Below are 22532 nucleotides of genomic sequence, written 5' to 3'. Positions count from 1 at the left end.
TCATCAGACCATCAGGTGACACAAAACCCAAAACATATAAATAACTAAAATGTAACATTTCTGTAAAAAAAAAGACATTTGTTTACAAGCTATTAACAAAAACTGCATTTGAACAGAAAAAATAAAAATTCATCAGTGAAATCTCACTTGTAATACATAAATGTTCTTTTTGGAGATTTTTCTGGCATGTTACTATAATATTACACCCATTGCATTGGATCAATGGGGCGATGGGGCAAATAATGAGAACAAACAGAAAAAATGAGGCAGAAAAGCAACAAACTCATTTAAAAACTAAGGGCAAAGAGTTCAACTGTGAAAAAAATAGTTATTTAAAAGGAGCTACAAACAGATGCATTATCAATTACCTCATCAAACACTTTGTTTTTTAGATATTCATCTGTGGTATTTTTGGCAAGTTCTTTGTCTCTGTGTGTGTGCAGATGTTTTGATCACTCTTGTGAATTTGAATGTCTGTTACGGCTGCTTATCTGTTCTATCTCGTTCAAAGAAGAACTTCATGGCACAGCTGAACATTGTCCTTGAAATCACAGAGGGATATTTAGTGTAGATTTCCTCAAACCAAAGACGTTTTAATACAAATTTACCCGAGAAACTCCTTTTTTTCAAGCTTATTTCACCATTCTTTCCTCACATTTAATGGCTTTGTAACGAAACCAGAACTACAGTAAATGGTATGATAACATTGGTGAATATATTCCTCCATGTTGGTAAAAGTGTGTTTTGTTTGTACCCAGTTATAATGTATATATCAACTTTGTTTAAATGTAAAGTGTTGATGATGAAAGTTCATCTCATCTTAGAAAACGTTTTCTTGAGAAGAGAAGAAATGTTCCTCCCAATGGTCTGTAGTACCAAATGTGAGAAGTGACACCACATAATACTCTTTTTTAGCTCTTAGTTTAAATCTTTTTATTTCAATATGACCATTATTTGAAAGACTAATTTAAAAAAATGTCTTTGTTTTTCCAGTGCTTCTGGTTTTATTATTATTTATTTGTTATTTTTTTACATGAAATATCTATGATGTTTTTGGTATTTTTAATTGTGTTGAGAGATACTTCATTTTCAGAATAACATTTTGGACTTGACTCATAGGTTTTAGGAGCAAAACTCCTTAAAGTTCATAAAAACTATGGATGCATGTTATATTACATGCATCTTAATCACATTATAACTTTAATACTTTAGAAATGACAGTGTTAGCAAAAAGAGTTTACCTAATTAGTAATAAATGCAAATATAATGAAAATATAGGTCTTTTTAAAAGATCACAACCTTCACTGAGATTTGGAGCCCATTTGATGAGTCTACCAGGATACTCATTCTTAATCTCTACATAGGTTTAGTTCCCAGCAGGTACATTTCTGTGTGAAGTTTGCATGTTCACTCCATACACTCCAGCTTCCTCCCTCAGTCCAAAAACATTCTTCATAAAGTGTCCAAGTGTGAGTGTGTGCCTGTTGACTTGCCCAGTCTACCCAAACCCTCGCCCAACAGTATTATGCCAAAAAGCACATAGCAGGTTAAGAAAATGGACAAATGGATGATAAGACAGTTTATACAGTTTATGAAAAAAATGTTACTGAAAACACGGAATTAAATCATAATTAGTGAAAAGGATTAGCATGACACAAATCAGTACCACACATTACTGCACACAGTGTCCAAACTGATTGAGTAGACTTTTGGTGCATAATGACTTGTATGGGAGGCAACATTATTTGCTTTGCTGTTTTTGATTGTCCAGTCTTCATTTTTTTAAGTACTGCGTCGCCAAACAGACTCCAGCTGGGAAAAAGCTGTTTTGGAAACAAGTTGTGTGTGAAAGCTTTCAGAACTGCAATGTCTGACGCTGTGGCCTGACTTCACACCCTGGTTCAGTGTGTGAACAAGACTAAATGGATTCATGTTCTGGCCCTGATCAGATTTCTCTTTATTTACCCAACTCATGATGTGTTAATGAAGGTTGTACAGGTCCACACTTCCCTTTGTATGTAGCTTGGTATGGTAACAACTCAAAGTGACTCATTGTGATTGTAAATGCAGAATTACTACAGTACTTAAAGTCTGATAATATCTATAGAAAATATAAAAAAAGAAAAATATAATGACATATAATTGAATAAAAAAAAAATATATATATATATATATATAGAGTCAATTTAGGTTGTTTTAAAATGCTATACAAAAAGGTAGAAAACATGCAGTCAAGCTAAATTAGTTCAATTTTTTATTCCAATAACACTAGATTGTTTAAAGTCTTGGCTTCTATAAGTGACCGAGAGTTTTAGTGCAACCCCCAAACTACACAAGGAAAAAGGGACAGTGAAGAGGAAAAGCCTCTCTAAAGAATGGAAACAAGCCTCCAGCAGACTCAGTGAGGACTGTCTGAGACACGAAAGAGACAAGAGGACAAAAAAAATAAATCAGAAACATCAATATTAAAACCAACAAGGTATGTTAGCGATGGCAACAAGTAGAGAACAGGATATAAATGAATAAATACAAATCCCCTGAAACATCTGTTTTGGTAATAATAAGTTAATAAGTTGGTGATTGCAGCAAAGGAGGGGACCAGGAGGTAGACATTTTTGTCCTTTCTAGGATAAACATTTTACCTATTTGGATCAATGTCTAATGGGGTGGGACTTCTGTTTTTTTTTAACTTCTTTTTCCTCTTGGTCAAGGGTATTTTCTGACACATCTTCAGACATTTGAGTCCCTTCAAACCATAAAAATATGAAGTTTTTCTCCGAAATCTAATCCCGTTTGCCAAACTATCTGATCTGACTGTACGCTAGATTTCTGAAGAAAAATACAACCGTCTCCTTGTATGGCTGCTCTGCAAGTTGTTGGTTAACAAAAACAACAGGTAGACACAAATTAACCATAAAAATTAAATTTTCCATTTTCTATATGGTTCCTTCTATATCAATGTATTTATTTTGGAGAAAGTGCATGTAAAAAGTCACAAATCAAGGATTTGTTGAAATAAAAAAAGACTCCCTGCACTTTGTAGAGTTAAAAGAGTCTTGCACCTTTTGCCTGAGTATCCTAGAGTAATTAATGGGGTTCAAGCCAAAAAGATAAATATGTTTATGGATTTTTCTCACGAAGACGGTGTTGGCAGCTTTCGATCATAAAGTTTCAAACTTTGGCTCAACATCAAAACCTGTCAAAAGTTCGCGCATGCTTTGTTTTATCAGCGAATAAATAGGAGCAGGTCTCTCAGTGCAAAGCACATCCCTCACCTTGATATTCTGTCTTCACGTTCTGCTGGAAGAAGAAGGTAATGTAGGCATTAAAAAAGACAGTTTCATACAAAAAGAATATTACTAATTCTGAAAATCCTCTTTAACAGCTCACTTCAAAATGAAATTTATTCTGCTTGTGTCCTGCATACTTGCGGTTGCTTTCTGTGCCCCTGTAAGTAAATATTTTGATTTAAAACATCTTTTAAGAAGCTACTTTTTGACATATAAAGTATATATAGAATACATCCCTCATTTTCTTTATTCGGGATTTCTCACATTGACATTGTGCTTCTCTCATGAAATAATTGTGATTTTAAAAAGGTTGTGTTTGTTGGATCCAAAACATTTTTACTGACAGTTACTTTTTGGATAATTTTATCTTACAGAAACCACAGGGTTACAAGGAGTTTGACATCCATCATGCTCCGGCTGAGGTGTAGTTTTGTATGATGAAGTAAAATTAAGAAATAGAAATTCTTTTAACTTGGTTAATATTCTTTACAGGCAGCCCAGGCCATCCCTGCTGGAGCCCCAGCTGGAACTCTCGAAGTTGTAAGAAAAAATAAAATAAAATTCAGCTTTTATTTGACTTTTATTCTCTTTGATGTGGTACTATTGTTGCTGACCTGGATGACTGAGAATCTCCACAGACTTACTCATGTTTCCGTCTTTTCAGCTGCTGCCGGTGAACAGCCTCAGACAACCAATTGGAGGAGCCGTGAGTAAACTATAACGTTTTAAAAATGATTAATTTTGGACATTTCAGAGCCTAAAATGGAACAAACCATCACATTGAGCATGTGCGCACCAAATACTTTTGCACGCATATATGAATGTCCAAATGTGTTTTCCATTAAAAGGTGAGTGGCTTCATTAAACAGGAGATTCCACGGGGAAATGGTGAAGATGACGAGGTGGTAAGTGTCCCCTGATTTTATTTTGAAGGCAGGAAAATATTTTGAAGTTGCACTGATTTGATGATCTGAACTTCTTCTTTTAGTACTACCCCTTTGGCTTTAACGTGGCAGCTCCAGCTGCACCAGCAGCTGCTGCTGCTGACCCCGTCATCCCTGCTGCTGTTCCTGCTGCTCCTGCTGCTGTTCCTGCCGCTCCTGTTGCTCCAGTTCTGGTCGTCGCTGCCCCGGTAATAATTGAATAAACTGACTAAAAATTAACATTCTGGCCATATTTTAAATAATTTGATTAAATGGCTGCAAGAAGAGAGGAAATTGCAACAGTGATGAGGGCATCAAGTTCAACAAAGTCTTTAAATGACGTTTTTGGCAGAGAAACACTGACTCGACAATCAGATCACATGCAGCACGTTGGCATTACTCTTGTCTGACTCACCAGAGACCTGTCATTTCAGGCTCCCATACCCAAGGGAGATGATGAGGAGGATGAAGATGACTGAGAAAACATCAGCATTTTCTTTTTTTGCTACCAAGTGAGCCAACAGGTAAAACACCTGAGAAAAGTTAGGTGTTTTCACAGATCTTTTCACAAAATGTTCTATTTTAGTGACATTTGACAAAATTATGTGTGCAGATATCCAATGTTTAAGTATTGATGAGGATTATTTGATTCTTTTATTTAAGGTGACTGGACGAGTAAGGCTTTCAACCCCTCAATACCCCCATCTCAAGCCAGCACTTCTTTAAGTGATTTACAGATACGGTGCTTTGCTGCCTAACGGAAATGCACTGTGAACATGGTGCTACTTTAGTAAATCATGACAAGTAACAAGCTAAAACTTAAAATGTGATTTTGTTTTTTTTGTTTTTTTGACATCTTTGCATGTTTTTTCATCTCTATCTGCTGTCATATTTGCCAATTGTCTAATAAATAAAATGGTTGCATTCGCAGATTCCTTTGTGGTTCTTCATCATCTGAGAAATATTTCTGTTTTTAATGAGTATAATGAGTAAAGATTGGAACTGCATGATGGTTTCCATAAAAACACAATGAACCAAAATGTAACAGAAATATGTCCCTTTCTCAGAAAGCAGCCTCCTGAGACATTTTAAAAATATTACTGGCATACATTCAAGGTTGTTTTCAGCTTTCTTGGAGGACACTGCCTTAAACCATCTTGTTTCAATTGTATGTGTAACAAACGCATAACTTAACTGACAAATTTATGGTACTTTTTAAAGAAATATTTGATCAGCGATAGATCAAAAATGCAAGTAACGGGTGGCTTCTAGATTCTGATATACCTGTTTATACAAAAAGAGTAAAGGTGCTCTGCTCCAGACAGTATAATTAACCTGAGTACATTACTCAGAGAGTGGATTTGACCACTGGTCATTTAGTAAAGCTGAAGACTAGACATGTTCTCTGTACCCCCTCATTGAGTGAATTCCCTCCCTTTTCCTCTCCTGGGATTGGCCCACCGAAGAAAGCAGGGACTCTATAAAAGCAAAAGGGACTGTTTGCATGATACAATGCAATCAGATAGCCTAAACTCATTGTTTTGACGGTTCATTGTTGTGGGTCTTTTGCTTCTGAGGGTGAGTTTATGAATGTTTGCGCATGAAAACAAACATTCAGTGAGAATTGTATCAGTTTCTAATGATGAGTGTTGATATTTGTAGGGACAAAATGAAGTTTGCCATCCTGTGCCTGTGCCTGGTGAGCACAGCCTGTGCTGTACCAGTAAGTCCAAGACAAAAATCAGATTTACTTTCCCCAGTAAAATCTGTGTATATGTCACCTAGCAGCATTTGTGTTTATCTTTAGTTTCAGTACCTGCCACACTTCCCAGGCTCCAGACAGCAGCAGCCACCTGTACAGGTAATGCAGATTTTGCTATAGCTTTTGCTTTATCTCATTTGTAAGAAAAAACTCATAAATATTCTTTTTGTAAACTTTATCCAGGGGAACAATCCCTTTTCATCTGGTTTTCCACAACCTGGACTCCCAGGAGCTTATAGTATAGAACTGGTATGTTATAGTACTTCAGAGTACCTGGTGATATTTGTAAAATAAAACTCAAAAGTTATTGAGCTCTACTAAAGGTACTTTTGTTTGTGTTTAAGATTTATCCTCACAGATTTCCTGGTGGTCCCACTGGTGGAGCTAATCCAACACAGGTAAGAATGAACACGGTTCTGTAAAGTCTTAATTTATAAAGAATAATCAATAATAGTTTGAGCGACTTTTGGTCCTAATTGATCGTCTTTCCTGCAGCCCTTTTCTTCTTATGGTTTCATCAAATACTCCATTCCTCAGCCACCAGGCAGACAGAGTTTAGAGATTGTAAGTGTTTGCCTCCTGCAAGCATTATTACGTTTGGCACATCAACTAATCATAATGTTCTTGTGTTTTCCTCTGCAGTTCTACCCCTATGACTTCAGTCAGCAAAGGGTAAACTATATATGTGCAATATTTTGCACAAGTGCTATCATAATATGTATGTACTGAAATGATTGAGTGGGTTTTCTCTGGTTTCAGATTGTGCAGAACCTTCCTCCCATGTCAAACCAACCCATAATGCCAGATGTGAGATGATTTTATTTTGAAATCTAAACACATTTATATCTTGCTGCTGTTTGAAAACCCTGTTTGTGTGTCTTTTGCATCTTGCAGGTTTTCCCAATTGAATATCCTCCTCAAAACATGCCTCAGCAAACCATAAATGTAAGAACTGAAAAATATACCTGAAAAGATTTGTATGTAGCCTCTTGTTCCATTTTCCCCTTCTTCTCTTTACAGAAGCCAACCTCTGATGCCAAAGCTGTCCCATCCCAGGATCCACTGCAGTCACTCCTGCAGAATAAGCCCACACAGGCAAGCCAGGTAGCCTTTTACTTTCCAAAATACTTTGAAGCAGGACATGTAAAGAAGGATATGTAAGGAGTATGTGTCTTTGCAGGTGCATCCAAAGGTGTAAAGGAGCTCCTCCGTCATTATCTGCCAGTGAACCTGGAAGTGCTTGACAAAAACTGAAATTACGTTAAATGGAAGCTTTTCATGAAAGTAAATAATGAAAAGAAAGAATATTAGCAGAAAAAAAGTTTGACTGAATTACATTCTTAGAATGATTCATGTTAAAAATACAACCTTTTGATTTCTTCATCCTCTGATTATTAACAGTAAGCTATTGTAGGTCTGCAGACAGGGATTTATTTTTTATTTTTTTCTCACAGCATGTGCTGCATCTTAGTTCATGTTGTCCTCACGTCCTACTTTGTCATTTTCTTTAATAAACAAACACTTTGAAGCATTTCTCTCATGCCTACTGTTTATTGTGAAACAGTTTGGAAGTTGGTATTATTGTTTAGTGAATGGCTGAAACTAACTCATGAGTGATTTCTTAAAAAAAAGCTATCAACGTGTACCTGTTATGTCTGGTAGACTGTTCAACTAAGGACAGAAAGCAGGGAGTCCGATTCCCGGCCTCGAGGGCCAGTGTCCTACATGTTTTTCAACCAACCTGCCATTGAAGCTCCTTATTGGCTACACATACCTGATCCAGGTAAAATGCTGTTGATAAGGCAGGATTTCTGGAAGACCAGCATGAGGCCGGCCCTTTAGGCCTAGAGTCTGACACCCCTGCAAAAAAATTTTTAAAACCAATAAAAATGCATTCAATACAAAAAATAAAAATATGGAAGAGAAAAATAAAAAAATGGGGCAAAATATGCTTATTTTAAAAATTCAACTCAGTTAAATTCAGTCAAAGCCACTTTATTTTTCTGACATGAACTTCCTTTGCCGGTTGAAGACAAACAATCAACAGTAAAATCAGTGTTACAAGCATCCACTCAATAAAATACAGACAGTATACACTCAAACCTGCTAAAGCAACAAATAAAAAGTTGATAATACAAAAAGGTGCAACTGACTTAGCTGCTTAACAGTGCAAAAACCTAAAACTTGAAGACTCACTGACACCCATCTTCTGCCCCCTGGTGTTCTCTTTTTATACAAAACAAATAACAAAGAAAGGAAAGTAACAGAATTTGAATTTATTCATTATGAGTCACTTTATTAAAAGGAAAGATAGTACATATATTTTTGTATTTAATCTTTTAAGTCGTGCTTTTGGGTGTCAACACGTTTCTACTTATATTAAGGTGTGTACAGTCTGCATAAAATGTTCACAAACACTTTGCATGAACGTGGGTGGCTTTCTCCATTCTTGGAATATGGGAAATAATACATTTTACATCAAAAATCCCCCAAAAGGTAATCTCAAGTTTTAAAAATATTTGCATTTGTGCTCATTTATAGAATTAAAAAAGCATGTGATAAGCACAAGAACGACTATCACAGATTAACAATTTAGGAAGAAATCATAAAAGGAAATGAGACATGGGAAAGATTTCTTTTCCACATACTCATCTCATCTCCTCTGTCTGACAAGTCTAGAATTATCTTCATCCCAGGATTTACTATATAGACATTACAGCAACTGAATGTTATTCATCCTACATACCACTGCTTAAAGACATTAAACTAAATATAACTATTTCAGTGGTTGAGCAAATTTCCCCGCAGTGAAATGTAACTTCTGTAGACAAAGACATCAAGGGAAAGTTCCTCTGTTTTTCAGACCCTGAAGTAAAAATCCTGTCCCAGCATGATTTTAATTTTTATCCCCGCAAAGCAACATGCCGTCCTCTCACGCTAACACTCTCCGTTCTTATTAGGGATTCTTTGTCATAACTCCAATCATCAGCTGGTGGAGTTTTGTTGAAAGAACCAGGAGTGAAAGATAGTTTGATCCAGCAAACCTTTTTGATCCGATTTATTTTTTAGCTTAAAGTTTTCGATTTGTTGAATCATGCATAAAAATAAGCAGACAACTGAAAAACAAATCATGACAGCAAGGGGCTTTCTTTGTGAAAGTACCCTATTAGACACACCTGTCCAACTGTTCGTTAATGCAAATTTCCAATCAGCCAATCACATTGCAGCAACTTCATGTATTTAGGCATGTGGACATGGTCAAGACAATCTGCTGCAGTTCAAACTGAGCAACACAACGGGGAAAGAAAGGGGATTTAATTTACTTTGAATGTGGTGTGGGAGATATTTTCTTGGCACACTTTTGTATGTTGGTACTTCAGTACCAGTGTAGCATAGCATATCATAGCATACAGAAATGAGTCAGCTTCAGGTGTATGTGTAGGATGTGCTGCTGCAACATCAGGTAATTGTTGAAAATATTCAAATATGAGCATTACAGTGTATGTCAAACTCTCCAATGTTTCAATGAAAAACATTGTAGTACTGTAGAATAAAAAGATCAATTCAATTATTATATCTTCCTTTGATATAGAAGGTTCGGATTGTTCTGAAAGTTTGAAATAAAGCAATTAAAAAGCAATCATGAAAAATGTATATTAAAGTGCCGGGAGGAGGATGGAAACGTTTTTAAAATAAAAGTAGGAAGTTTTATAAAGTCTGTATTAATGTATTCTTATTGCTCTGCAGTGGTGATAAATGATGTTGGTTTGGTTTAGCATATCCCTTGCAGAGGATGTTCAAACCTCCTTATGCCAGAGAACTCCAGACAGCAGGGTGGCAGCACATCCAAATGAAAGAATGAAGCTAGATAGTATTTTGTCCCATGTGCTGCTGTGCTGTTTGAAGGCGTAACACCAGGGTTTTGAAGATGTATGTCTGACACTGAAGGGCAGCATTTCTAAAGAAAAGGTTAGTCATTCAGCAGGTTTTCCAGCTTTTTAGGGTTGTGCTTTTCTATCTACCTCACAGAGGGAAATACTGTGAAAGCTCAGTTAAAAGCTGGATTATAGACTTAAATGTAATGGATGAGCTTTGTTTCAACACTACTTTCCATTTGTTTTAGAATAAGAGGAATAAAAAAAACACAATTGCTTTGTAATGTGTAGTGTGTTGTATTTACTTTTTTTTCTTCTTCCTGTTTACAAGTGGTAGGGGGTGTGGACTTCCAATAAACTCAGTCCTGATTGATTGGCCGAGATTGACTGCCATATAGACTATGAATGACTCAGACCAATCACTGCTTGCTGATGTTGTCTGGCTCCAACATGGTAGTATCCGTATCACGAAAAGATGAAGGCTGATTTAACTGGATTGATTTTATTTGGCTGGAACTGGGTGTAAGCCATTTTCTATGGGGGATGTCAGTGCTAAAGGAACAACATATGTATAGTTTTGGTCTTAACAGAAGGGTTTACAATGTTTCTTAAAACAAATGAAAACCTAATGTAAATACATTTATGAATATAGCTTGCTTTAAAAGAGCACAACATAGCCTTTTTACTGAAGGCAACATTTTTATAGCAGTTTAATCAAATCAAACCTTGTTAGAAAAAAAATCACTTAATAGAAATTTTTTTTTGTTTTTTTATTGGTGTAAATGCAACCAGATATTACATTTTTTTAAAGCCTTTTTTCTTCCAGAAGCTACCTATAGTGTAGACACCCTGAACCTGGTGACTCCAGTAGACCTGTAAATTGTGTATTTCCCAGACAGCTCCTCAAACTGCAGCTGTCAAAAATTTGCAACTCAGCAAGTACGAGCCACCAAGATCTGTGTATTAAACAGTGTCCTATCCTGCTACTTTGCCAAACAAAATACAGACAGATTAACTCGTCAAATATGAAGAATTCCCACTGGAAAAGACAGTCAATAACTGAAAATAAAACAAAAACTTGTCTTGAAGAACTAATGAAGAGATAAGTTATCTTGGAGGGAAAACTCATTATCTCAGCAGATCTGAGGCAAGTCTGGGAAACGGTTTTGTAGATTACAGAGTGAGTGCCTCATTATCTGATCTGGAAAGAAAACGCTTTGAGACCTGCATTGTTCAAAATGACTATGATGTACAACCAAAACAAACGTATAGACACCCCATACTTATCATTAAAAATGTGTACGTGCTTGTATCGCATACATTGTCTGTAAATTATGGTTACTGGGAATGGAATTTCTGAATTTGGAGCACAGACTTATTTCTTTCAAGGCAGTGAGCCTTAAAGATTTATGCCAGGACAACACAGTTATTCATGTGATGTTTGTATTCAGAATTGATTTAAAGGTTAAAAATAGATCGTTAGCAAGATTACTTCAGGAAAAAATTCCAATTATCTTTTGAAATGATGTATAGTTTAATGAAAATGTTGCCACCAAACTCTGGGTTCATTTATTTTTTTTGTGTTACTGGCACTGAAGGAGCCCCTTGTAATTACAGTTGGGCTGTGGGGCGTTGCGGTTCCAGGTCTGAGGTCAGAGTCTTGACAGGGATCAAGTAAATTAGAAGGACATAGAAAAAAATTCCTGAAGCTCAAACGATGGTTGAACACTTCTGCTTAACATCATTTCTCACTCTTTTTGCTCTATCAGATGTGTTTAAAAAATGACAAATTCATGTTTGAATGAGTACATTTCTTCACATATGTTTCTCAAACAGGTTTAATGAAGTGGATGAGAAAAATGAAAGTATTGTCGCTATTTTATCAATGTCTTGGAACAATTCTTACTGAAAATCAGATCTGCCCGCAAGGTTCTTGCATTTCTTTTCACACCACAGTAAGTAATATTTTGGGTTGCTTTCATGGATCTCCTTTTCTTTCAAGCTTTGGTTTTAGGGCAATAAAGATGAGCATGTTTGCTAAGTCGACTTGAACAAAGCATATAATTAAGGGTAACCAGGGCCTCAACCCCACATACCACTTTTTCTTTGGTTTTGACACGTAAGACATTTCTTCAAACACATAGCTCTGCATGTTTTACTGGATGTGATTGGCTATCACTGGGTATTCCAGAATATAAATGGCTTCTTTGGGCAACATGAGGAAGACTTGGCTCCGTATCTGAGAATCTGAGAAGAGACTTTGTCTACTGCAGAAAAAAAGTAAGATCTTGTTTATTTTTTGGGGAATTGGATTATTAAAAGGTTTGTTCTGAACTTTTCACCAGAGAAAAAAAATGTCTTTATGTTTTCGCGATATCATTAGTATGTTTTCTTAAAAAATAAAAAGTATCATTTTTTCAACAACAAAAAAATCTTCTTTTTTTTTTGTATTTTCTGCAGGACCCAAAATGAAGTTGTTTGTATTTTTGTACCTGATCATCTCCGCTTCTGCTGCTCCCGTGAGTCTCATTATATCTTTCTTTAAGAAAAGAATGCATCTTTTGTTAAAAAATTTAAATGCTGTTGATCTTTAGAACTCCCTTATGTATATTTATTTGTGTCTTTCTCCTCAATTGCAGGCTCCAGACAGTGACAGCAGTGAGGTAAAGGTGCTCCTTTTGATCTGCTTTTGGGACTTGTCGCATCACGTTTTTGTCACGTCATCAACAACAGCTTTTTTAGAGAGGGGAAATAATTGCTTTCATTGCTCACCACTTCGGATGTCTGGTATTTATCCAACAGGTTGCAGCACATGCTAATGCAGCCCTCAGGCTCATGGAGCTGTTTAGGATGTACCAGCAGCAGGTACAGGAGCTAACAATGTTTCACTTAAATTAGACTTGACTTTAAGGATCAACCATGAATATTTACCTTTTCAGGGACTTGCAAACCCCTTTCTTCCTGCCGCTGGTGCTCATGTGAGTTTTGAGATAAATTCTGTTTGACTTTCTGTAGCAAAAAGTAGTCAGTTTAGGTGTACTACAAGTATACTGATGCTAAAAGTGAGATAGTATCCTTGAAGTTTACTTTTTGTGTCCTATCCATATATTGTAAATTTAAATTGTTCCAATTTAGTCTGAATAAGTCTTCAGTTGATATACTTTCTACACTATCACATGGTCTAGGGTATTTACTACACATAATCCTCAAGTAGACCTAATAAAATATAACTTCAAGTGTTCTACTTTATGCAAATTAACAAAATCTAAAAAATCGTCAAATTCTCACTTGAGTATGTTTGATCTTTGCTTTTTCTAGGCTGGTCCTGCAGCGGCTGCAGATGTAAGAACCTTCATTACATTGCACCATCCAAACTGACAAAACTCAATACTGCATTTAAATTGAACCGTTTTAAATCCAGATAAATGTACCAGTCCAGCCAGCTGCTGCTGCCATCCCAGCAGGAGATGCCTCAGATGAGGAGGCTGAGGTGAGCCTTCAATTCACACCAAGGCTATTTTTTGTCCCCTTTGTTTGTACTAAACTGATTTGTTCCATCTTGTAATTTCTTTTAATTGTTTAAGGAGCTGTTTGCTCCAAAAAAGTCACACAAATAGAAATAATGACACTCCAGGGTGTAAAACTGAAGTAACTGATGCATTGACAGTTCTGCTCCAGTTTCTTCAAGCTTCCTGGAATTAGTCACACACTCCTAACCAGACGCAAAGCTCTATTGTTGAATTAAAGGAAAATAAATGGCTCCACCAAAACTCCAGACACACGTGACATTACAGTGGTGAGACAAATTTAAATAAACCAACAATTATTCCGTGGATATATTTTGTCTCGGTATTGTCGGAAATTGCTGGGTGTTGCTAAGGTTTCTGCAACAATAACAACTAACCAAAACAAACCGAACATCCCAGCATGTGCTACTAACTTATACTTAAGCCTTGAGAATTTGTGTTTTTTTTTTATTCTTTCTTCTCATAAGAAAACCTTGTTGGAGATTTTGTAAAAGTATGCATGCAAAGGCTTTTTCATTTATTTAATCAAACAAGCCAACCAAAGATGCGCTTGTTTTACATCCTATTTATTGAGCCAAATTCACAGAGATTAGGATTCTGCAGCTGATTCTTCCTGGTCCAAATCAAACTTTTTTATTTCTTTTTGACTTTACTACAAAGGGTGGGAACCCAGGTCCCGGTGTTGGGGTGGCACCCCTAAACTCTGACGAGGAAGACGAGGTTGAAGAGGTGGAGGCCACTGAAGTGGAGCCGGCAGTGGTGGAGACGGCAGCAGAGGCCACGGCAGCGCCTCCGGCAGCAGCTGCTGAGCCTGCCGTGGTGGATGTGGCTGTGGATGCTGCACCAGTTGATGATGTTGTTGTGGACGTGCCTCCCGTTGACGTTGCCGCTGTTGACATCGCCCCCGAGGTGGCTGTTGATGTGGCCGGTCCTGCCGCAGCTGATATCCCCGCTGCTGCTGATGTCCCGGCTGCTGGTGACACTGACACAGACGCAGCTGAGAATGAGGTGACGGGAGGCATCGCAGATCCTGCTGCACTGTAGCTGCCCTCCTCTGTTGTTAAATGACTGAAACACTCACATCTGATGTAGAAGAGAGGCAAAAGGAAAAAATGAAACCTCGAAAAACAACCTTTTCTCTTTTTTATACTCTAAGCATGAAAGTAGTTAGAAATTGTTTGCTTTGTTTTGTGTTTTTTTAATGTAGTTCCATTTGGCAAAGCTTGGAAGTTGTTGTCTTTTATTTTCCTGATTTTTCCGTGCTTGACATTAAAAAGCCTCATCTTTCAGACTGCAGCAGCGACGGGAACCTTTTTTTAGCAGAAAGTCAAACGGATGTAGCTTACATTATGTAGTGTCATGACCTTTTCCTTCAAATCTTATTTTCAAAGTCTTGTGTAGACTTATATTTCATTTCATGTAAATGTTGATTTGATTTGAAATAAATCCTGTACTACTACCTTTTCCTGCTTTCTATTATTGCTGTAAACCAAATAAAGTGCTGTTTGCTTCTATGCATGCAAATGCATGTATTCATTTTATGTTGGTGAGTTGTAAAAAGCACACCTGCCAACAGGGAGAGGTATTACCCCCCCCCCCCTTTTTTTTTAATTTAATTTTTTTCGCAAACTGAAAAATAAAAAGTGTAGTCTAAATGACTCTACACACTCAAGAGGTTTCATGTTAATCTGACCTGAAATCTGTTCAGATGGGGCTGATCTAATAGGATCAGAAAGGGATTTGGCTGAGAGTGCTGACTAAGCAGAAGAGGGGCTTGTGCGCGTACAAGTGTGTGTGTTTGTCAAAACAAGAAATCTTGCAGTTCCTTTCAGATGGTCATAAAACACTGGTTACAACTTATACAATCGATAACACAATTATTTTTCTGTGTCGTGGGCTGTGATTGTTACATTAAATAAGACTCTTTAAAAAAAATAAAGATGAGCGATTGACTGTCCTCTTCTCAGCCAACTCTAATCCACAAATCCTCAATAGGGTCATTGGGACTCCATGACATAGTTAGATCATGCACTGCTTAAAGGTGTCATTTTCCTATCCTAGATGTAATTTTAAATGATTTTTGGTGTAAATGATTATCTAAAGCCTCTTAGACCAGCCTAAGATTTGGAAAAAAACAAACTAAAAAACAAGGTAAATGGACCGATCACACAATTAAGGAGTGGAAAGGTAAGACGATTAATTACTTCATATCTAGTTCCTTCAAATCTGATTTTACTCTAAAGGAAAAAGAACATTTTGATTTGAATCACTTTAGTTAATTATGGGTTTTTGTTTTTTTAAATTCAGACAAGTCAAACAAGCTTTTCTCTATTGTTTAAAATGTTTCTGAAAGGTTTTAACAGATGAATAATAACAAATATGTCCAAGCTGGGATGCTTACAGTGCATAGATTGATTAAAATTCCATTAAGAAAGTATTTTTGTGAAAATTGAGACATTTGACTATTGTTACATTTTTTCAAGTTTTTCTGAATGCTGAATTTTGTTGTTTCACGATTCAATGTACATGAGAAAAGACAAATATTGGTAAATGAAATAAAAAAACAAAAGTTTTGTCAGCCGTCACACTCATTTGATGAGGTTTTTGTTCCCATTTGCACTGTGCCTCTGAAATGCAGTCTTATACATTTTTATTGATGACTTGGCAAGAGGTCTTTTTAAACGACCTGCTCTAAAATAATTACTTCAGTATTTTTTTTTTTACCTTTATTTTTTAAAGTCAAATATAAAGTTTGACATTGTTATGGTCAGTCTGCTTCGAATGCTCCATGAACCGTTCCTATAATCTAATGCTGAGGAGGAAAATGCTTTTTTCTCCTCCGTGTGCATAATTTATGGAAAGCAATGCTTTATTAAACAAATCCAGCATTCTATAAATGTGTTCAGAGACTTTTTAATTAACTGAAATGTTGTCTTTTTTCCCTCCAGCAATCCTCACAGTGGCTTATTCTGAATAATTGGTGATGTTACAAAGAACAGAGTGGTCTGTAATGGTTTGATAATTGAGAAAATGGGGAAAGAATGACAAATTAAGTGGAGGATTTTTAAAATGAAGTGAGGTTCTGCTTTGCAGCGTGGATTTTCAGATAAATATTTAAATTGCAGTTATTTACATAACATCTAATTAAAATGATTGGTATATTTGCAGTTAGCAATTAAATTCTGACCCCAATAAGTGTTTTGCTGTTAGGTCTTTTGTCTCAGATGAATGATCAAGTTCTTTTTGAGTATTGATCATCCTAAAAAACACTGATTTAGGACTGTTTTTACTTTATTTTTGTTAAATCCTAATTTATTTTTACTATTTTTCAGTGTAGATTGCAGAAGCGTCGCCATGAGCTCATCCACAGCAGTTCACCGCCTCTCTTTACCACCTCACACAGAACCACAGTCTTGCACCGACAGTGGAGAGCAAAGCGAAGAAGAACTGTAAGCTGAATCTCTATGAAAGGCTTAAATAAGGAGAAAAAAGTCATAAAACATCATTAAATTAAAAAATGTTCATTTAAATAAATGATTGCTGGGATTGTGTTTGTAACAGAAATAGACCAGAGTCAAATCCCCCTCATGTGACCAACACAAATAACAACAACAATAATGAAGAGTAAGATTTTAAGTATTTTAAAGCCCTTCAAAGCCCTTCAAAATAAGAGCCGCAGCAGATTATTCCCGTTTAATATTTTACCTGTTTTTTTAGAGAGGAAAAGGCACAAAGGAAAAAAGAGAGGAAGGAGAGGAAAGAGAAAAAAGAGTAAGTATTTTGTGATTCTATATTTAATATAGTTTTACAGCAAGAGAACACTTCAACTCATCTTTCTTTTTTAATGTTTTTAGAAAGAAAAAGAAGAAGAAGGAGGAAAAAGAAGCCAAAGAGAAGGATGAAAAGGAAAAAGTAGAGAAAGAAAAGGAAAAAGAGAAGGAAAAGGAAAAAGAGAAGGAAAAGGAAAAAGAAAAAGCAAAGGAAAAAGAGAAAGAAAAGGACAAGGACAAGTAAAAAAAAATACCAAAAAGCTTTATAGAAACTTTTTACATATTGTTATTGCTTGGTTTCTCCCATCACCTCTTTCTCTTTTTTTAGGCCTAAAGAAATATTTGTGATTAATCCAGCTGGGAATCTATATTACAACTGGCTGTTTTTCATCACAGTGCCTGTTATGTACAACTGGACCATGATCGTTGCCAGGTGACTATTAAATATGTAACTCTGTCAGCTCTGTAAGCTCATTAAAACTTCAACTTTTAAATAAAATAAAAACATAACAACATTGATTCAAATAGATAGAAACAATTTTAATGCCAGCAAGACTATCAAGAAAAGCCATAAACCATCAAATTATGTTTAAAAATGGAAATGTAAAGGCATCTTCCAACTCCTGCAACCTTCTTGCAAGTGTTGCGTTCCATTTTCTGTCCTCAGCAAAGTGCAGAAATGGTGACGCTTGTTGTTATTAACTAAGGACTTGCTCTAAATTTGTGATTTAAATCATTCATTTTAAAGATCCGTGGGACAGGACAAAGATTTCTTGGCACAAGTGGAATTCGGAACTGTAGTAGATTTTTTTGTATACAAGAGTAGAAACAACTTGTGTACCAGGCACTCAGAGAAAAATAAATCAAAACAAAAAACTGTGCTTGAAATAGAGACTGGAACCGGAGTGAATGAAAATGATCTGGATTTTAGAAAAAGTAGTGTCAAAAAGTCGACCATGATACTAACCTTCGCATGTCTTTGTTTTCTTACCTTTGTTTCTACAATCAGAGCTTGCTTTGAAGAACTTCAGCATGACTATATAATCTATTGGTTCTTTTTGGATTACACTTCTGACTTAATATACCTAGCTGACATGTTCTTCAGGACCAGAACAGGTAAAGTATTAATCCATCTAAATAGATCCTTAAAGTCATCAAGTTTCAGTGATACCAGTGAAAATCAGGACATATTTTCCTTTGAAAATAAAAATAAAAATTTATATTTATGTCTGACATTGCAGGCTACCTTGAACAAGGTTTGATGGTGAAAGACAAGAAGCTGCTCCAGGATCGCTATACATCCAGCTTCCAGTTCCGTCTTGATGCTCTATCCATGCTGCCGACAGATATTTTCTATCTTGTTTTAGGTCTTGATTACCCAGAGATCCGAATCAACAAGCTGCTGAGAATAGGTCGAATGATGGAATTCTTCACGAAGACAGAAACCAAAACTAACTACCCTAACATCTTTCGCATTGCAAACCTGATCATGTACATCCTCATCATCATTCACTGGAATGCCTGTTTGTACTTTTCTTTTTCTAAATCCATCGGCTTTGGGGCCGATGATTGGGTCTATCCAGCTCTGGATGATCCTGATGAACCGGAGTTTGGGCAGCCAATGAGGAAGTATGCGTTTAGTCTCTACTGGTCCACTCTGACGCTGACCACCATCGGAGAAACCCCCCCACCAGCTCTGGATTCAGAATTCTTTTTCCATGTGATGGACTTCCTGGTTGGTGTCCTGATCTTTGCTACTATTGTGGGAAACATCGCCACAATGATCTCCAACATGAATGCAGCTCAAGCCCAGTTCCAGTCTCGGATTGACAACATCAAGCACTATATGCAGGTTAATAATGTGCCACATAAGCATACTATTGTGTTGATCCCTTTTCTTGATGATTCCCTTTCTTTTTGTTCGTAGGCTCGAAAAGTCAGCAAAGAGCTTGAGTTGCGAGTCATCAAGTGGTTTGATTACCTGTGGAATAATGGAAAGGCACAAGATGAAAGAGAAGTGCTGCGATACCTCCCAGACAAGTTGAAAGCAGAAATAGCCATCCAGGTCCACATGGACACCTTGAAAAAAGTTCGTATTTTTGCAGACTGCGAGGCAGGACTCCTCATCGAACTGGTGCTAAAACTCCGACCACAGGTTTTCAGCCCGGGAGACTACATCTGCAAAAAGGGGGACATTGGTCGTGAGATGTACATCATCAAAGACGGAAAGCTAGCAGTGGTTGCCGATGATGGGGTCACACAGTTTGTTGTGCTAGGTAGTGGCAGCTATTTTGGTGAGATCAGTATTCTTAATATTAAAGGCAGCAAAGCAGGAAACAGGCGGACAGCGAACATCCGCAGCATTGGATACTCTGATCTCTTCTGCCTCTCCAAAGATGACCTAATGGAGTCCCTGTTAGAGTATCCAGACGCCAAAGGTATGCTGGAGGAGAAGGGAAGGCAGATCCTGATAAAAGACGGCCTGATAGACCTGGATCCCGCAAACATCAAACCTGAGGCGAAAGAGCTGGAAGAAAAGGTGGACAAGTTGTATAACGCAATGGACTTGATGCAAACTAAGCTCAAGAAGATTCTACAAAAGAAAAAAAGCGCTGACAAAGCACTCAAAGAGCGAATCAAAGATCTGGAGCGCCTGAGTGGAGAAGAAGCAGAAGAAGATGAGGAGGATGAAGATGTGAAAAAGGAAGCAACAGTGGAAGAAGCTGTGGAGGAGAGAGCAGATGGAAAGGTGGGAGATGATGAGGAGGAGAAAAAAGAAGAAGAAAAAGGTGAAGTGTCGGAGAAAGGTGAAGAAAAAAGAGGGGAAGAGGAAGAAAAACCAGAGGAAATGAAGGAGGAAAAAGATGAAGATGAAGAGGAAGAAGAAGAAAAGAAAACAGATGAGGATGAGAAAAAATGAAGCTATTTTCAATAAACGGAACAGCTGCAAAATATCAATTTCAAACATGTTTTAATAGAGAAAGTCCTTGGTTTTGGATTTGCTTCCTAAATAACTCACTGAGAGAATAAATAAAAGGTAATAGTGAAGTGTTTAACTGTTTACCATGAATTTGAATTTTGACCTTAAAGGGATGAATAAAGTTTTCCTGATTGAAGCTGCATTCATAAAATAACTTTTTTTTAATAATATGACAAAAAGTACTGGTGTAGGCAGGGGTCAGTTTAAACTCATATATAGTTATGTAACTAATATATAACTCATATACAGTTGAAAACATTTGTATTTTTAAGATAAACATTTTACCAAGATATAAAATTATACATTTTTATTCATATTGCAGTTCCAGAATACAATTGTTTCCCCTTTAACCTGTGACTGAAAAGGTTAGTTCCTTCATTCACTCCGTATTTACAAATTATTTTGTAAAGTTTTATTTAAAAAAAATAATAAAACCACCAAAAACCAGTGTATTAAACAGAAAAAAAAACATTCTTAAATATTTCTATGTCATTTTGGAAGGTTTTTTTGTTCGAAGAGACATAGACAATAAGGGTTCCACTCCAGTGCAAAGACTCTTTTTCTTTAGTTTTTTCTCCTTTTCTAATAACAAAAGTAAGCAAAACACAGCGAGTGCAATGTGAAATTCAGTGTTACTCAGTATGTGTGCTCTGATACTCCGTTCTAAAAGCCTGTGAAAATGACTTGGCAGAATAAGTGCAGCAGGGCAACAAACTATGTGTCATTTACCCTGAGGAAATTTCTGTCTCTGAGGCTGGTTTCCTGAAGAAGATGTTTTTCTTAAGGATTTAGTGCCTCACGGGCTTCTTTCCAGCCTTGGAACATCCATTAAATAAAGAGCAAACTGGTCTGTTGTTCCATGTAGCTGGGAAAACAAGTCATTTGACGTGTTTTTCACTACTTGTATGCTTTGCACATGATTCTGTAAATTAAAATGGCATTCATAGATTGATATAATTCTCATTTAAACTGAATTTTTTCACATATTTATTGTTTAAAAACTGTAGTTGCCTATAAGTGTACAAAAATCTGCAAAAGGTTTTACCAAATTTTAAATGTCTCTGATAAATGTCAACTTTTCTTTTGATTTAATTAAGTTTTCTGTTCTAACTTTTTAACTTGAAAGTTTTACAAATCACTCCTCTTGCCAAAACAAAAATGAGGTCAGTGTCTTCAATTTGATTTCACTTTGGTCCTTTTTTCTTTATTCTTTCCCTCTATTCACCTTTTCTACCCTCATATCAGAACATCTTTTATAAATCCTTTAGCTAAATTTAGGAGAAAATAACTACCAATTTAGGTAACAGGCACAAGTAATGGAGGTCATGGCTCACAAGGTGGCAGCCCTGTCCCAGCAAGTAGCAGACTATTATTTACCTCCATGAATGGATGTGAAGTGGTTCCATTGTTACAGGAAAATCACTGGTGCATGTCTTGTGTGCATGGGTTCTCAATCAAATTCATTTTCACAAGCAGGGAGAAGAAATAAGTTGATCATAGGGGGTAGCAGGGGTGCTGCTGGAATTTTAAGGGGATGCTGTGCGAAAATTCCCAGAAATCTCTCCAGCCAGTATTTCTCAAAATTCCTTTAACACTCACCAACAACGTGAAATGCATGCAAAATTCAAAATATGTCATTTGGGGGTTTTTTTCACAAAAAATACGAAAACCATTAAACAGCTTTTATTCAAAAACTAAATGTTTAAAGAAAAGCATCATATGTAAAACCAGAACAATTACAAACATAACTATATTTGTTGTCAATTTTTTTTTTTTTTTTTTTTTATGAGTGAAACATGGGAAGAGTAATTTATCCTTAGAGTCGTCATATCCCCATCTCCCATGGCCGAAGTTCCAGGTCTAGGTTTTTGGCAAAGTGCCTTTTTGGTAACAATGCATGTCAGGGGTCACTTGATTAATTCTCACTGTGACAAGCAACTGCGATTTATTCTCTAATGAAAGAGTCGTAAATTACACCTTTTTCTGATTAGTCTCCATGTAAAAACATTCTATGCGTCCCCGGGATGCCACACGTGCAAAGTGAGCCTGACTATCGATCAACAACAACCACAAATCAATTACATGTTGGCATGATTTTTTGTTTCTTCTTACATATTAAGCATGTCAATTCAGATTCAGTGCAGCCTCTTGTAGAACCATATTGTGCACAGATGGAAATGATGAAAAACACTTTCTTGAAAACAAAACCTGCTTAGGTGTTATAAATTTTCATTTAATTGAGTGTCCCCCCCCCCACCCCCACCCCCGCACAAATCAACCCATGTTGTATGTGGGGGGTGGGTGGCTGAAAGTGTGTCAGTATCGGCTGACCTCCAGCAAGCAGCTTCTTTGCAGAGGTTAACCTAAAACAGCAGACATCCCTGTATCACATTTACTTCAACTGT

At 36.6% G+C, this 22532-nt stretch overlaps 4 protein-coding genes across 4 annotated transcripts; all 4 read left to right on the top strand.

The window, feature by feature from the left end:
- Positions 1-3225: 3225 nt before the first annotated feature.
- LOC110013344 (translation initiation factor IF-2-like) lies at positions 3226-5145 on the top strand. The gene is made up of 9 exons (XM_020699512.2): positions 3226-3313; positions 3386-3450; positions 3665-3712; positions 3783-3830; positions 3955-3996; positions 4139-4195; positions 4279-4422; positions 4648-4737; positions 4877-5145. Exons 2-8 carry the CDS (start codon positions 3397-3399, stop codon positions 4690-4692), a joined length of 438 nt encoding a protein of 145 aa, XP_020555171.2. The 5' UTR covers positions 3226-3313; positions 3386-3396; the 3' UTR covers positions 4693-4737; positions 4877-5145.
- Positions 5146-5698: 553 nt separating this feature from the next.
- LOC101157340 (ATP-dependent zinc metalloprotease FtsH) lies at positions 5699-7508 on the top strand. The gene is made up of 11 exons (XM_004084047.4): positions 5699-5791; positions 5876-5936; positions 6021-6074; positions 6159-6224; positions 6320-6373; positions 6471-6539; positions 6618-6647; positions 6735-6782; positions 6870-6920; positions 6996-7079; positions 7156-7508. The coding sequence occupies exons 2-11, from the start codon at positions 5883-5885 to the stop codon at positions 7171-7173; spliced, it is 528 nt and encodes a 175-aa protein (XP_004084095.1). The 5' UTR covers positions 5699-5791; positions 5876-5882; the 3' UTR covers positions 7174-7508.
- Positions 7509-11985: 4477 nt separating this feature from the next.
- Positions 11986-14841, top strand: LOC101159416 (tropomyosin-1, isoforms 33/34-like). Its single transcript, XM_011475762.3, has 8 exons — positions 11986-12130; positions 12311-12369; positions 12490-12513; positions 12653-12715; positions 12790-12828; positions 13169-13192; positions 13272-13340; positions 14038-14841. Exons 2-8 carry the CDS (start codon positions 12319-12321, stop codon positions 14419-14421), a joined length of 654 nt encoding a protein of 217 aa, XP_011474064.2. The 5' UTR covers positions 11986-12130; positions 12311-12318; the 3' UTR covers positions 14422-14841.
- A 506-nt stretch (positions 14842-15347) lies between these two features.
- On the top strand, positions 15348-20067 carry LOC101168021 (cyclic nucleotide-gated channel rod photoreceptor subunit alpha-like). The gene is made up of 9 exons (XM_011476228.3): positions 15348-15564; positions 16710-16826; positions 16939-17001; positions 17095-17148; positions 17232-17387; positions 17476-17580; positions 18157-18263; positions 18389-18999; positions 19075-20067. The coding sequence occupies exons 2-9, from the start codon at positions 16732-16734 to the stop codon at positions 20065-20067; spliced, it is 2184 nt and encodes a 727-aa protein (XP_011474530.1). The 5' UTR covers positions 15348-15564; positions 16710-16731.
- The last annotated feature ends 2465 nt before the right edge of the window (positions 20068-22532 follow it).

Source organism: Oryzias latipes, chromosome 1, assembly GCF_002234675.1.
Source record: "Oryzias latipes chromosome 1, ASM223467v1".
Classification (NCBI taxonomy): domain Eukaryota; kingdom Metazoa; phylum Chordata; class Actinopteri; order Beloniformes; family Adrianichthyidae; genus Oryzias; species Oryzias latipes.
The sequence above is the reverse complement of the archived record's forward strand: the minus strand, read 5'-3'. Positions and strand labels throughout refer to the sequence as shown.

Bases quoted from the DNA above. Each gene is read 5' to 3' on its own strand.
- LOC110013344 (XM_020699512.2), top strand. From the start codon at position 3,397: ATGAAATTTATTCTGCTTGTGTCCTGCATACTTGCGGTTGCTTTCTGT. The intron at 3,713-3,782 runs GTGTAGTTTTGT...TATTCTTTACAG, and splicing joins TCCATCATGCTCCGGCTGAG to GCAGCCCAGGCCATCCCTGC. The intron at 4,196-4,278 runs GTAAGTGTCCCC...TTCTTCTTTTAG, and splicing joins ATGGTGAAGATGACGAGGTG to TACTACCCCTTTGGCTTTAA.
- LOC101157340 (XM_004084047.4), top strand. From the start codon at position 5,883: ATGAAGTTTGCCATCCTGTGCCTGTGCCTGGTGAGCACAGCCTGTGCT. The intron at 6,374-6,470 runs GTAAGAATGAAC...TCTTTCCTGCAG, and splicing joins GTGGAGCTAATCCAACACAG to CCCTTTTCTTCTTATGGTTT. The intron at 6,783-6,869 runs GTGAGATGATTT...TGCATCTTGCAG, and splicing joins ACCAACCCATAATGCCAGAT to GTTTTCCCAATTGAATATCC.
- LOC101159416 (XM_011475762.3), top strand. From the start codon at position 12,319: ATGAAGTTGTTTGTATTTTTGTACCTGATCATCTCCGCTTCTGCTGCT. The intron at 12,716-12,789 runs GTACAGGAGCTA...TTACCTTTTCAG, and splicing joins TTAGGATGTACCAGCAGCAG to GGACTTGCAAACCCCTTTCT. The intron at 13,341-14,037 runs GTGAGCCTTCAA...TTTACTACAAAG, and splicing joins CCTCAGATGAGGAGGCTGAG to GGTGGGAACCCAGGTCCCGG.
- LOC101168021 (XM_011476228.3), top strand. From the start codon at position 16,732: ATGAGCTCATCCACAGCAGTTCACCGCCTCTCTTTACCACCTCACACA. The intron at 17,002-17,094 runs GTAAGATTTTAA...CTGTTTTTTTAG, and splicing joins AACAACAACAATAATGAAGA to AGAGGAAAAGGCACAAAGGA. The intron at 17,149-17,231 runs GTAAGTATTTTG...TAATGTTTTTAG, and splicing joins GAGAGGAAAGAGAAAAAAGA to AAAGAAAAAGAAGAAGAAGG.